The sequence below is a fragment of the Aptenodytes forsteri genome, unplaced genomic scaffold (genome assembly GCF_000699145.1).
Source record: "Aptenodytes forsteri isolate BGI_AS27 unplaced genomic scaffold, ASM69914v1 Scaffold10, whole genome shotgun sequence".
Lineage (NCBI taxonomy): Eukaryota > Metazoa > Chordata > Aves > Sphenisciformes > Spheniscidae > Aptenodytes > Aptenodytes forsteri.
This window is the reverse complement of record NW_008794117.1, coordinates 2,433,382-2,449,725: the sequence shown is the minus strand read 5'-3', so window position 1 is coordinate 2,449,725 and position 16,344 is coordinate 2,433,382. Positions and strand designations below refer to the sequence as shown.

General features: G+C 36.7%; 1 protein-coding gene across 1 annotated transcript in view; it reads right to left on the bottom strand.

The window, feature by feature from the left end:
• The window catches only part of OPN3 (opsin 3), a 24,597-nt gene that overhangs the window by 5,237 nt on the left and 3,016 nt on the right, over positions 1–16,344 (bottom strand). The window contains 2 exon segments of the mRNA XM_009276182.1: positions 1,364–1,615; positions 2,745–3,064. Of these exon segments, the coding sequence (XP_009274457.1) occupies positions 1,364–1,615; positions 2,745–3,064 (572 nt within the window).

The window sequence follows — 16,344 nt, the reverse complement described above, 5'->3', positions numbered from 1 at the left end:
GACTCGATGATCTTTGAGGTCTTTTCCAACCTCAATGATTCTATGATTCTATGAACTGCATTCAGTGGTTATCTTCATAGTACTGATGATTTACAGAAAGATGTTTAGTTTTCTAGTTTCCACATATTCGACATGCCACTGATAACTCCAAATACTTCCATTCTCTCTTTGCTCTGTAAAGCACTAAAATGAGCTAGTTACCACCATTAAATCAGTAGTCTACTTTTCATAATGAAAACTACAAAAGCAGACAAAAATAGAAACTTGTTTTTCCTCATAGATACAAGTATGTCTTCTTAACAGTATATTATTTATCTCCAAAAAAACCATTTCACTGTCATTCACATGAGAATCTGGCTTTGAATACAACTAAGCTCTGAGAATTGTTACTGGTGTAATATTTTTCCACCAAAAATCACCAATTTATCAAGACTGAAATGATCCAAGACAACGTGCCAAAATTTTGTAAAATGTTCACTTAAAAACTTAATGGAAATATTTTAAGAATAGTGTTTCACTTTCCTACTTTAAAATTGATTTTTAGTATTTTAAACTTAGAAATTTTTAAATTCATAACAAATTACAAATTTCTGTTGCCACTTGAGATTTAAAAAAAAAGACATCTTGAAATTTTGTTTACTTTTTCTTCCAGGGGCCAGCTGAATAGATACCTACTTTTGCTTGCAATGTTCTTTGTTTTTCATGGTTGAGCTCCTGCAAAGCAACATATCAGGAATGTGCATTCCTAAAACTTTTCTAGGCTTAAGCAGAACTGGAGTATGGTCAATTGTTTCACTCCCTGGTATTTTAACATTATTGAAACATCTTACTGACATATTTGCTTAGCAAAACCCAGTCTAAAATCCCAAACAGGCTGTCACTCTTTTTTTTGTGAGCATACTTATTTGAAATACTATGTTGAGTTGTTCAATCCTTGTGTTGCCATAATGGAAAAGTTAGAGGCAAGTTTTTTTTCTTCCTAAAAAACAGACACCAGATATTCTGAATTTTGTCTGATAGAGTCCTGTTGTGGTAAGGGAATGATTTAGATGAGGTTTTCTAGTTGTAATGCATTTCATGGGTAAATTGTCAGAACTAGACACTTAAGTTTTGACACTCCTTCCCCTCCCTTTCACACGAGTGCTCATGTGTGAATTCAGACATTTAAAATCCAATTTCTGATAGGGTAGTACTTTAAGCACCACCAGGGATTTTAATTCTACTAGATCTTTGCCATTTATCCTAGCTGTTCAAATAAAAAAAAAAATCTAGGCTTTACAGATTAAAGTAAATCAGATCTAGCCTCTACAACTGTGGCATAGGCTACTAATTATTCAAATAAGAAAATCTTTAATGTACCTACCTTTCTACTCATGAAGATATAGATGACTGGATTATAAGCAGTGCTTGACTTGGCAAAGAAAGATGGGATGATAGCTACTGTTGGAGTTACAAGGTTGCTATAGCCATATGTTACCAGGAGGGAGACCACTGCATAGGGCATCCAACAAATAAGGAATATGGAGATCATTAAGAAACACATTTTAGCCACCTTCTTTTCATACTTTAGAAGTTTGATCATTTGAACAGTCTGGAAATCTTCCACACAGCAAAGCTGTAGAAGAAAAAAAAAAAGATAAAATGGTAAAGTAAAATAGCTCTATGTTTTACTTGAAACTGAATAGTTCTAAGTTTATTTCTAAATAACTAATTTGACAATTTAGTTTTAGGCACAGACACTATACACCTTATCTCGTGAACCACAATTCTTCTGGAAGTTTACATCATGCTTCCTAGACTTTTACTGCTTATATTAAATGTAAAAATATGATCTGAGGAGAAATAGAATAGCAAATCTACTGGAAAACAACAAATCCAGTGATGTAACAAAACATGCCACGCTTATCATTGTAAGTATTTTAGAAAACCAACTTGCCCTCATCCACTGGCATAAGCAAGTTCAGTTCACATTTAGTGGTCCTTTGTCTGACTAGTTAGACAATCCTGTAGATTTGTCTCATCAGCAATCTTTAGAGAGAAGAAAATTTCTTTAATAGATTTCTCCGTACTGCTCTGCCACTTAGTTTGTTATCCTGAAATTATGAAATCTCTGTTTAGAGCAGAATACTAGGCAGCAGGTTCCCAGTGTCGTCTGGGTGAGTCATAAAATGAGGAAAAGACGGGACATGTACATGAGTGTTCTCCGTAACAGTTATCGGCTGTGCCAATACTGTTGACCACAAACTTGAATGGGCCCAGACTAATTACCCACAGAATATGAATCATTAACACTTTCTGACACTGAAGATCCGAATTACAATGGGTTGCCTTAACATGGAAAACTGGTTTAACAGGGCCTAATCTCCACTTGGAAGATTTTTACAGGGTTATCTTCTCAAGAGTTGCAAAGAGGAGAGAGGGAGTTCCTTAATCAGGAGAACCGCAAACAGTCTCTTCTTTTCCCCGTTTCAAGGGAGGATCTGATGTGGATTAGTGAGTGTGAGCAGCTCCCTAACCTGCCTCCCACTAAAACTACACAACAAATAGACCATGGTAGCTCTAGGTTGGTTTTCCTCCAACCTTACATCCTTTCTGATAGTCCCTGACATGGATGAATATTAAACATTCAAAAGTTTGAATAGGAAGTGAAAGTGCAAATTTAGGCTCTGATTCAAGCTTAATATACAGCATCAGCAGTTTTCACTGAAAATATTACATTAAGTCTTTTATTTGAATCAACTTACCATTCTTACTGCATATAGAATATGGCCATAGCAATAGGCCATGATCCCAACAGGTGCTACTAGACAGCTAAGGAAAAAAAGGAGCACAAAGGAGGTATCATTGGGGTCTTTCGACTTCCAGTCCACTGAGCAACCTAAGCCATGAATTTCCAGCGTGTATCTGTTCCAGCCCAAAAGAGGTGCTCCAGTCCAGGCTAATGAATAGAGCCAGATGTATGTGATAGCCCGCCAAGACCAAGAGAAGTCAATCACTTTTGCATGGACTACTCGAATGTAGCGTTCATAGGCAAGAACAGTGAGAGTCATAATTGAAACAATTCCTGTAAGAAAAATAAAAAAATAAATCATTCACAAACATTGCAAATTGGACTGAAGTCCTCTTGATAAGTGTTTCCTTTGCTAGCAGGTTAACTCAAAATTAGCTAGCTCATATTATGAATCTAACACTAATAAGCTTTTTGGGTGACACCCCACTACTCACTAACTACTAACTCAAACAGTATCACTAGCTTCAGAACTACTCAGAGCAGGTGCTGGAATCTGACCCATGATGTACGATGGCCAAGAAGTAGGACAAGAAAAAAAGAGACCAAGCTAATACTTTTCCCTAAACATTACTTCACTAAGAGAGATCGTGCTACAAGAGGTGTTTTTTTGTTGGCAATTGTTGTGAGTTTTTTTTGTTGTTTTGTTGTTTGGGGTCTTTTTTGGTTTGGGAGGGTAGGGTTTTTTAAAAAAGAGAAAAAGCTGCTATATAAAAATGATATAATTAGCAATAACAAAATGTGTTAGAAACCTAGAAATTCAGAGTTGAGACTGAAGTCAAAGAAAGCCTTCCACAACTGAAAGCACAGAAATGCACCTTTAATGTGAACAAAATGACTAGGAGAATTCCAACTTCTTTCAAGATTTCCTGTAAGTCTTTGTATTCCAAAGAACAACCAGGAAAGCAGAGTGTTACATTGCTGAAGGAGTCCCATCTGGAAGACATTGGGTTAAGTGGCCTCTCCTACCTTGTTGCTATCATAAAAATATCATAGTCTTCATTTCAGTTATTTGTGTACTCTTCCTTTTCTGTCCACCTCAACCCTACTACACACTTATTAACATGTTATGACAGAAATCACAGGTTATTTTCAGCTCTCAGCATTACCCTATCAAGACACTTATTTAATGAAGTCAAGGCAATTCTGTCTTGATTAGAATATAAGGATTTCTGTTTCAATGGTCTGTGAAATTTAATGATTAAGAACCAATCTGCTCATCACGCATGTGTCAGTCACCCGAAATCTGTTACAATTCAGTCAAGCCCATATACACAGCCTCTTAAACAACACAAAAGGGTGTATTTCACAGCACTCTGTGAGGTTATACAAATATCTGTGTCTAAATTTGTGTACACTTTATCTAATAAGAAGTACAGGTATTTGTTATGCATACACACAGCATTTCATTTCTTCAAGTACATTCATATTTGGCATAACATGCATTTATACAGCTGTGATAAGGTTAAACATGCTGATTTCACTGCCAAAAAAAGAATAACCATTATATCCAGCAGAAACCTTCAAAGGTTATCACAGATATCTGATCTCACTTTAAAAAAAAAGATAAGCATTCAAGGAAGACAAATTAACAATAGCACGCTCAATCACCAGCAACATGGATTTTAGTAAGGCAACTAAGAATAACAAAACCTAGATAAACACATAGCCTCTGTCTCAAGGCATTCATCAGCAAAACCAGCATACTATTAACCTCATATCTCACAGAAGGATATACTTTAAGATCTCTGTAAGAAAGTTACTTTATCCTGCAAGTATTAGAAGATCCCTTTTACAGGTGATGAGTTTAGAAAGCTTTCTTGATTAACAGGAAGTATTTCCCACTCTAAATGAAAACATGCCACATTCTTGTCGTGGCTCTCTTTGAAATGAAACAATGAACTTTTCTGGGTTTTAATATGTACATTTTTTTGCCAGTGTTATCTTTAAGTCTTCATCACAAAGAAGTAGATATTGCTGGACATGCAGAAGGCAAGGCAGACTACTTTCACAGTTAGTTTTGTGGGGTTTCTTCTTGTATAAGTTATTGCTTTAGGAATTTTGTTTCTATGGCTTGAAAGAGAAATTAGACTAGCAAATGTGGACCAGAGGGTTTCCAGAACACTTAAGGTTTGGTTGGGTTTTTTTTTTTTAAATGAAGTTGATAGGAAGTCCTTCATGCCCTTTTTCAGGACCTACCATGCTGAAAATAGATTGAAGAATGTGGATCTATGCAAGATCTTAGCAGGAATTAGAAAATAATTACAGAATTATATAGGTACTATTCTACACTTATACTAGCTCAGGTAAATGCTTTGTACAATCAAATGCAGTCTACTTCCTGAAACAAAGTAAAGGCAAGAAATTCACTTCCCATTTCTCTGTGCCCAAAGACTAGGAATTACAAAATTTTACCTGATGGTTATTAAAATCATCCACAGACATGTTTATGGAGGAAATTCACATCACTGAACTGTAGGCTCAGTTTGCTTACATAGTGCACTGAGGCTTTGCCTGTGATCAGTGGATAGAAAGAACAGCTCCTCAGGATGATGAGTCAAAATTCCTAAGTTAACCCCTTGCTCTTTACCACCTTCCTTCTCTCCCACTAGAAGCTCAGGGAAACCAGGTGGATAAATAAGGTACCTACAATGGTATTCAATGACTAATGTCCCTGTGTACTCTTACTATTCCCCATCAGTTTTTATACGAGTACTGAATTCTGGCCATGACAAAGTAATCAAAAGCACACACACTTGGTTGAAAGTACAGGTGTTCAGAAGCAATAATTTACTGAGTCCTTGACATTTTCAAGGAAGTCATTGGAAGCTCAATATCTCTAAAACTTTGTACTCACACATAGATCTTTGAACAGTTTTCGCTCAAGCCCTTTTCAGTCTGAAACCAGTGCTCTTTCAATGGATACTTGAGTTTTCTACCCAAACCATAAAAGGGAGCTTGGTTAGCCTGTTGGACAGCATGTACTGAAATGCAAATCCCTGTTCTGTTGGTATTCAGGAAGTGTCTGGTAGCATGTAGGCATGAGGCAAGAAGTTCAGGTCACAGCATGTTACAGTAAATTTGTCTCTGATGCAGGATCTCTACTGTAACAAGGTCATAGCTATAAGAGCAGAGGTTGAAGTAGTTAACCATAAAAATAGAAGTTTGATGCAAAATATCCTTGCAGGATAAGACAAAATGTAGGGAATTTTGTCCAAAAAAGCCCCTCGTGCTGTGGAGCCATGGCTGCCCGTGTATTTGTGATATGCAGAAACACCTGTAAGAATAGGAATACTGAGATCTGCCCTAAGGAGATGAGTTTTAAAAATTGTATTAGAAACAAAGTCCGTAACTAGGGGGAAAAAAAAAAAACCACTTTAATTCTCAGGGAGGGTGCTGCAGATAATGCTGTTTGAGAGTCATTTGGGTTTTGTTGTTCTTGTTACTTCTACAGTGGGCTACATGACAGAGGAATTCATAAGAAAACAAAATTTCAGTGTGTTCCACGGGTAGAAGCCACGTTGCAAGTGTGCATCACGTCTAAGTAAACATGTTTTTAAATGGACAGATAAGCACCTTTTAACTCTCAGATGAGGGATGACCAATAAACTACTTTTACTGAATGCGCTGAATTGAACTACAGACAGCATCTCTCAGCATTCAGACATTACTGAGTGGAACAGAAATAGCCAGAGGAACAACTGGGTAGTGTCATCAGCATTTCAGAAGCAATTTAACTCACAGGAATCCAAGATTGCACTGCTTTTTTTGCTCTCCCCTCCTTTAATGTTACAAAAAAACCCTATGGAAAACACTGTATGAAATACTACTATACTCCCATAGAATGTAAATAACTTTTAGAGCTGTAAATTTCATTGTCCATCTTTTTAATATACAAATTCTATAGAGTAACTCTCACAACTTAAGTTGAGATTCATTACTCCATAGGAATTAGTAGTTCTTTTTTAGAACTGTTTCCATGACTTAACATTAATATCTTTATTAATGTACTGTAAGATTTTATGCCTTTTTTCAAAAAGAAATAAAGTTTGCAAAAATCTGCACACGATAAAACTTATTTTGACTTTACTGTGTAAAGTCTGTGTAAAAGGTTAAGCTTGTGATTTCAAGGTTTCAAATGTTACTACTACAAGTTGTATAAGCCCTCAAAATACAAGCAGCTGCACAACTCTCAGTTACACCACAAACTGGGGAGCTCTTGCTTTTGATAGAAATAATGACTAATTCTTGGCAACAGTTTTCCAGCTTGTAAAAGCTGCAACTATTTATTTTATTCCTAACTCTAAAATATAAAAAAGTTCTCAGTAGAATCTTCAAAACTGTCATAATGACTTAGGAGTTATGTTCCACTAAAAGTCAGTGGAGCATAAGGTCCAGTTTTGCACTGAGGGCAGGGAGGGGTCCTTGTTTTTTAATAGGACTTCAGTACAGGCAAGGGCAAGACTAGAGCAGAAAACAATGAATTTTCCCCACATTATGCATCTTTTCCATTCTGGATCAATATGCAATCAAAGCACATTTGATATTTCTAACAAAAACTTTGAGAAAGAAGAAGCACAGATTAGCTCATATAACTAGAATAGCCTCATGGATAGACCATTAAAGTATGAACTGACTTTCATATCTATGAATGATCTGCAGCAACGACTGGAAACCTTATATGTTATTTGAGTTTCTCAACTATTGGGAATTTCAGGTATTCTGTGTGTGCACTTTGTGGCAACAAATTTCATTATTAAGCTGCAAAGCCATAAAATGCCCAAGGGTCTCATACAACTCTAAGTAGCGAGAGCGGGAACATGCCTGCCACCTCCGCACTTAATGATACAAACTAGTAACACTCACAGTACAAAAATCGTGAAAAAGTCCCTTCAAACTCAATGCGCCAGTCAGTGTGCAACATGCATTTTGACAATCTGCAGTTTTTTTCCATATGCTAATAGCACTGTCAAGTTCCAACCAAATTTCTACAAAAGACAAAATAAAAAAATATTTAATGAGTTACTTATATTTTATTTGGGCAATTACCTATACCTCCTCTGCACTGATCCGAAGGATGGAAAATTTCTTCTCAAATGAGGAATCTCTAATTACATGAGAAGTGGGGAAGGGAGAACTTATACATTTTTGGTAGGTAAAATTAATTCAGATGGAAATTAGCTCTGATATCATGGGATGGTTTCAAGCAGCAGTTGTGATATATTCAACATCCTAGAGAGTACTGCTGGAACTTTACAGCTCTTTATTATGATAAACAAAATGAAAGAGTTAAAATAATCTCAAAAGGAAATGTAAGATAGTTACTTTTTTTCCTCACAGTAATCTAGGATTCTATTAAATCCACTCTATTAACCTATTAATGCCAATAACAAGATAGCAAAAAAAAAAGACATCTAAAGATGCATCTACAGAGTAATTGTTAAACCTACATCTAAAGTCATGGCTTTCATGAAGTAAAGCAGAGCTTTTCACAAGACTTATCTAGATGCATAGTTCAAAGGGTTCAGTAAGAAGTCATTCATTTTGAAGTCACCCACAAATGGATTTAAGGGGTCATTTCTTAAGGGCCTGCTTCTAATAAATTCCTGCCCCTAGCAGACTTACTTGCAGAGGTCTAGAAGTCAGTTTTTAATCAGACTTTCCATCTTTAAAGAAAATAATTTTTGAAAGAAAATAGTTTTTGAATCAATAATAACTAGCAAATAAGCTTGTAATGTACATGCTTATCAGTTTGCCCTTGAAGCCAAAGCTGTTATATCAAAATAATTTCTACAAAAGCTAATCCTCTAGATTGATGTGTTTTGTTCTGCAAGATAACTAGTAGAGGTGTGACACTGGTTTCAGATACACAGTTAAAGCTTGAAACAAATATATGAAAAATTCAGCTTTGCATCATAGTTTCATTAGATGTAGTGTGTATTTGCTTCTCATCCAGATTTTTCCCAGCAAGTGTCAATGACACTACAGAAAAGGCTGAGTGAAGTTTATTACGGTTCACTGCAAAGAGTTCACGAGTGAATCCTGAAGTCTTCATTCAAGCAAAATTCATATTAAACATTAATGAAGCCTCTGTACATAAGGACTTCATCCATTATTCACTTTGGATTTTAACCTAAAACTTTCAGAATTATTTCATTCTAGAGATCTTCCTTTTCTATATTATGCTCCACTTCAGCATCTTTTAATCATCTTTCCACTGTTAGCGATTTCTTCTTTTAAAACATTGTTTAATCATAAAGTTTATCTTGCATCCCAACAAGTCACTCTTTATGGCCAGTTCACAGTTCTGTATCTTTGCCCAATATTAACACTAAATCCCTATATGAGGAAGGATGGAGGGAATGCTTAGATGATCACAGTTAAGGGGCTTAAATGCAGGATTGTGTACAGAGCAATGAAAAGCACTGGTTATTGTGGTTTGGATAAACCTATTAAATTAATCTCGATAAGATGTACATCTGAGATGTGATGCTGAACTGGTTGAACCCCTGTTAACAGTCCATTTGGTGGATCTGATAGGATATCTATGCTGGGCATTAAAGATTCTCTGCTTTTCCTGTGGTCATTAAGCCTTCTTGTCATAACCTATATTTAAAAACAATTACGGATAACATATACCTGTAGCTACCTTGATTTTCAAACACTATGCAAGCCTCTATAAAGACCTTAATATAGTTTGGATGACAGATTCATTTTTAAAGTAGAAGAAAAAAAAATGGTCTACTTGCTATATCCTGTAAAGACCTTAATATAGTTTGGATGACAGATTCATTTTTAAAGTAGAAGAAAAAAAATGGTCTACTTGCTATATCCTTCTTTTGTCTACTCGTCGAACTTCTAGGCAAATTTGAGCAGTAGTGATATGGTATTAATTTCTCTACTTCCAGTCATAGCTGCATATTCAGATCAAAAATGACAACGAAACTTGAAAGTTTGTTTCCACTGTAAAAAATAATAAATTCATGATGCTAACCTCAGTTAGCTAATTCAGGTTAAAACAGAAGTAAAAACAAGGCTTTAATTTGTATTAGCAACTGGAATTCTGCACTACAGAGAAGCGTTGAAAACAACTTACTAACAAGAGTGAAAAACATAACCTTTTGTTATGCATTTCATGCAGCAAAATACAATTTTTTTTTTAATTTTTTCTTTCCATTATGGATTAATTCTTAACATTGATTTCTCTATATTGACTCTATCTGTGATGTCAAGCTTCAAAGCGATCCCAGAACTTTTAACACTAAAGAACAGGTGTAAGTGTTCTTTAACTACTCATATGCTAAATAAAGCACAAAGGCTGGTAAGCATATACCTGGCAACACTGTGGTAACTATCCCTAGTATTGATGGTATCATGCTATGAAATTAAGCAACTTACGAGACTCCGTATCCTGTGAGGTTGAGGCTCTCTGAGGCAGGGGAGGTGGGGGAAGGTGGTGGTTGTGTGTTGTCCTCAATGTTATCTCATGATGAATGGTTGCATACATCTGATATTTAGCTTTACGTTGGCTAAGTCAGCAGACCTTGCAGATTCTCTTTCATACGTGACACTCTAGTATGGATCATCTCTTTGCAATGCTAGGTCCTCGGTATTTCATGTGTTAAGCAGATGGAATGTCCTTCAGGTATGTAACATGTCTGGCCTGATGCCACAATTCCCCCATAGCGCTGAGCTGGCACTTGCTGTGTGGTGCCATACCCTTGTGGGGCAGCAGGAGCTGACTCCCAAAATTTTTAGCTGATACAGCAGGAAAAGAAAGGAACCCTACACATAGTGTTAACTAAAATAGACACACACGCAAAAAATCTCACGTAAGTAGAACATTTGTCACTTTCTCAGAGAGTCTGTGAAGTCTTTTTTCAAAGCCATCCCTGTCATATCTCCCCACCTACCCAAGCATGGCTTGTCCTCTATATTCCTCCATCTTCGCTATTTCTTTTTCAGTCCTGCTGCCTATGAACATCATCTTTCATATCACACATTTCAGTGGGAAAGGATGGGAATACATAGCAGTAGCAAGTACAACTACTTATTTTCTTCTTCGCGTGCTCAGAAATCAAATTGAAAGGCAAGTCTATGACCACAAAGGATCTCAAGTCACAGCTATCACTAAAGAAGTGAGAATACAGCCCATTTGTCCAAGGATAATGAAACTTGAAGCATTAATACATACACTGATTGAGGTATCTCTGTCACTACTTCTACATGCCTCTTTCTGGTGCCAGTTCTTTCAATAAATTGGTCTATTACAGCCCCTATGAAGCAATCATGAATCTTTGCTTTCAAACAGTTTTAAGCTACAGAGGACTCCATCTTCTCCCTCCCACACCCATCAATTAAAATACATTAATTTTTGGATCACTTTTGGTTGGCTGGTAAACAGCAGGTTATAATGTCCATTGTAACCAAAGAACATAACGGTGTACTTGATTTAAGCCAAATCTTGGCAGAGATTTGCCAAGAGCACATAGATGCAAGGCTTCTTGTGCTGTCCCCACAGAAATGCAGTGCTTTGCATAATGCCATACACTTTGGTGGCAGTTCTCACCTGGAAGAACCTCACATTTTTTAGCCCACTATGTATCCGCATCATCCATGTTCTTGCACTGCTTCCAACTACCTCATATTGATTTATGCATGTGGATGGCTCCATTCATTTTCCATGTGCAATTCAGTTTTTGTGGCCTAGCACAGAGGAAAGCACTGAATTTTACTTCCTCCACACCCCCCAAACAGCTTTTCTGGAAATGATTTAGATTTCATTCTGAGTGAGCTGCATATTTTAATATGATTAAATATGTGCTGATTAAAAAAAAAAGTCTGTTACAGAAAGCCATTATGGTTATTGTTTGTATATTAGCCCCTGAAACGAGAACCTGTACTTTTCTTCAAGCAAGGGAGAGGCAGATATGGGAATTCATTACTTTGACTCTCTTAGCAAAAATATGCATTTCAAAACAATTTTTAGTTTTTACCCGAAACAAGTTTTGTTACACTTAAAGCTTCTTGAGATACTTGAAATTTATGTATTTTGATTCAAGACTAAAGCCCAATTCTGAAGGTTAATTTACTCTACTAGCAAATCAGTCTTCCTAACTCTTTCTGAAAGACTTGACTGCTCAGTGTTTACAAATAATGCTTGTCTAATCTATAGATTTTAATCTCAGAGAATACTCCTACCTGTAAGTACTGATTATAAACACTCTGTGTTTAGGAACTACAGGTGCTAGTTTTAGCTCTGATTTAAATCTCGGCAATTACCCTAGCATGGATGGGGTCATTCTCATTTAAACTGCATAGGTCAAATGCAGCAAAAGTGTCTTCTTGTTTAAGCCAGTAGCAAGCAATTTCTATATTGCAGCTCTTCTCCAGTAGCCAGCCACTCAGAATCAGAGAGGAATGATAAGCTATTTCTTGCTGTTTGGGTTTTTTAAATAAAATTCTCATTTTTGCCTCTCTCTCTCTTATTTTCCTAGTGAAATACTGCATTTAGTGTAGGTTTGATTATGTCTCATGTAATATTCTATTTCTTCTGTACTCTGGGTTTTTCCAGGAGTCATATTAGTCTTGGTACAGCATGAAATACTTTGAGCTGCAGTGTCAATCATCAGGGAGAAGAGTGCAAATCACATCTGCACTGTATTGTCCCATACGATGTGCGTATTCTGACTTTATAATCCCTAATTAGGACAAAGTAATGCAGTGCCCCTCAGAACAGAAGCATTAGTTTCAACTACTTCTAACAACCACAATTGCTTCAGCCCTCTCCATGCAACATAAAACTTACTTGCATTGTTTGCCATACTGCCCCCCCCTCAAACATGGCTTGTAATTTGGACAGAGGGGGTATCAGATACGTATTCCTGAAGACTGAGCATCTCTACAGAGCAACTACAGCATAACGTAGCAAATGAAATTCAACTCTGAGACAGATCAAGACTTCTGTCGAAGGGCATATTATTTTGCATATCAATTAATCCTTGACCTATATCCAAGTGCTGAATTACTATTTTGCATACCTAATCAGAGGGGAAAGGCACTCTTCTGCAATACCTCCTCACCTCTTTCACATTTGAAAAGCTAAACAGCAGCAACTGAGTAGAAGCTACTTCTTGTGCATGGCAAGACAAGGTGCTACTGCACTCCATAGTTCTGTATTACTTAATATATTAACTAATCTATTTGAATTCAGCAATTAGGTGTTATAATATGTTTTAGGTGACAGCTATGTATCACTTATAATTTTTCAACAAATTTTAGCATCCAGAGTCAAATCTAGGTAGATGAAAATCACTTCTCCTAGACACAATAGACTTCAAGTATATTTTATATACACCTCTCCTATAAAACTACAGCGGAATTAATCACCTCTTCCATGTTCAATCCTGCAAGTGATTAATTCACTTCAAAAAAAATTGTTGAAAGCATGCTGATTGAGTCTCCAGCTGTCTGTAACAAGATCTTAAAACCGTCTGCCGAGTAACCATAAAAAACACTTCTAGTGAGGTTAAATCAGTGCATATAACATACATTGGTAATGCAAGAGGGTGGCACAGGGCATCATTCTTCAGTGTGCAAAGAAGAGCCTTAGATGAAGTAGCTAACAATTATATACAAATAAATGTTTTTGCTTTGTTTTAAAATAGGCTGTAACTGAAGCCAGGTCCACAGGACAGTCTCTGGCAATTAATCCTGACTTCAGTATTAGGGGCGGGGGAAATCAGCTTGCCTTAAAGCAAATAAAATAACCTTTCAGAATTGTACCCTCTCTTCCTCAGCAAAGAGATTCTCCCTCAGTTGTACACTCCGCAGCTTTTCACAGCAAAGTACAGTCTGTAAAACTGCTTACAAATTTTCCTGTCCTCCAGTTCACATTACTGGAAGAGAGTATGTACCTGAATCTCAACATTTACTTGGTAGCTCATCAAAATCTAGCTGCTGTATACCAATGGTGACTTGTCCAGAAGGGTCATAATACTTTCAATTAATTTGACATTAAAAGCTGGCAGGTTTTTTTTACCTTTACAAGAACAGCTTACAGTTAGGAAAGACAGAGGTCTCTAATCACACTTTAGTAACGCTAGCCTTTCAATCACAAACAGTTAAGGTTTAATAATATAAAAGCCTACCCCAGAGTACACCCTTACTACGCAATCTTCTGTCAAGAGACTGCCTCAGATACATGATTTTGGTTCCTTTTCCTCAAGACCATTGAGGAAATGGTCCTTTCTTCCCTTGCTCGATTAAACATATTAGAAAGTGTTAGAACAACACTACTGGCAGATGGTTTAGTTGCCATTACTTGTAGTGAAGTGATTTATACTTGAGAGGTACATATGTACGTTCCACATGATCAGACTAGCTTACTTCTGAACCCTCAGGGCCTCATCCCATGTACAGAAGGCATTAAAGCAGACATCCACTGCCTGTGGATGGGCAGGATACAAACTTCTCTTGTGCACATCAAGTTCTGCAACAGTCAGTGTCATTTAGAAAAAAAAAAATCTTGTTTGTCTGTTTGTGAAAAGCCAGCAGATGCACATGAAGATTATTATGCCCTAAACCTGTATTCCACAATTAACAAATTCTTGCTTCAGGTAAGAAGGTATCCATGTCTGTTAACGAAGACATTTGGGTATGTTTAGCTGCCAGGTGTCTTCTCCAGCAATTATACCAAAAACCTATGCTCTCAGTGATAGACAGTAAACCTCCCAGGTATGAGTTGTATTACTACATCGGATAAAGAGATTACGCAGATCTCTACTACTTGCAGCTTGGTTGACTACCAACAGGGAAAGAGTTACAAGCTTTTACATAAGGAGAGGGTGGCAGGCTCAGTGGGACTAGCATAGAGTTGACTGCACACCTCCATGGAAAGGTGAGCCTCACAGTTTAAATACATCACTTAATTGAAGTAGCTATCATATTCCATCAGGATACACCACCTGTTAAAAGACAAATACTGGAACTCAGTATAACTAAATTAAATGGGAATTACTGTCTAAGACAGACAACCACGTCATCGAAGCTTAGACTAAGACCTGTCAGTCATCCCATCCATGTCGTTTTCCCCACACTAGTATATGGAGTGCTGAGAATGGCTTTGTAATGGCAAAGAGAAGCTCTTTTCATGGCCTTTGTTGTGAAGACACATGTACCTAAACTTATCTTGACTTCAGAATATAACGAATAAAAGAAAATTGGGATTGTTACTTGTGTGACAAGGACAGATGTTCAGCAGTCAAAGTTATCGGTTTTGCGCTCTAGCAACCAGATCTCTGCACGTTCTAAAGGCTCAATGAAAAGCTTTCAAGTCCCAGAAAAAATAGCCAGCAGTAGCACAAACAGCAAGTCCTGAGCTGTACAACACAAGAAGCAGATATTACTACATGGGCTTGCCTACTGATAGTTATGATAATGCAAAAATAGACTATTGCAAGAACATCAAAAACAGCCATTTATCCTTAGACAGACAATCTGTAGTTCTGTTGCCTTTTTCTCATCCAAAAGCTTTCAGAACATGGATGTCTGCTTACAGAGTCTAAATTCTGGATCTCATATGCCTTCAAACTGCTAGACTGGCTGATAAAATGAGAAGTACTTTTACACAGGAAATTTTTAGATTCTCCAACACAAAATTCCTAGGAGAAATGTAGAGAGGGCTCTTGTTGTTGTTGTTGGGGGGGGGGAGGAAGTTGTCATCATTACATAACAAAGATTTCTGAAACTGCAGATGCTACCAGTTTATTTTAAGCACACATTCCACCTATGTATTTAATCATATTGGCATTCTTAAAAGGAAAACAGAAATACCTTGATCTTGGGTTTCAAAACAGCACGAGCAAAAACCTCGTAACAACATGCAACAATTTAAAATAAAGCTGCATGATCATGATTTTCAAAGTGATTCTTAATTATTAACTACAGTAATTTGAAAGAATCTAGTTTTCAAAATTTGTTGAGAATTAACTCTGAATTCAAAGTGAAAATCTATTTTTTTTTTAAAAAAGCAGCTTTAATCACATGTCCCAAACTTGTTTACTGTCAGGGGAACCTCTCAGTCAACAAGTGTGGAAGACAGCTTACACTGAGTATTGGGGCTTAGAGGCTGTTCTTCCAAGAAAAAAATTACATCAGGATTCTCTTATTTGAACTTAAAATTTAACAGGCTTTGGACCTGAAGGGCTCACATAGCAACGTCCAAGTTCATACTCAAGAATGTAATTACATAGCTGTCAATAAACAGGTTTTGGTCATCTAATGTAAAGTGAGCTAGACTGGGTCCAATCCCAGCAAATACTCACAGCAGTAACCTCACATATCTGTTATGATTTAATAGACCCCATATCCATAGTATCAGAACTACCCCCACTTTGTTCTAGAAATGTCTTTATTAGGTCACTCTGGTTTACTGAGCAATTGAAAACTGCAAAGCTGTTAACTACTCTGTTTAGTTAATGAGGATCTCACTTTTAAAAGCTGCCAATTTTGTATGTCTTCTGATCAATGAATGTACTTTTTATTCCCAAAAGTTC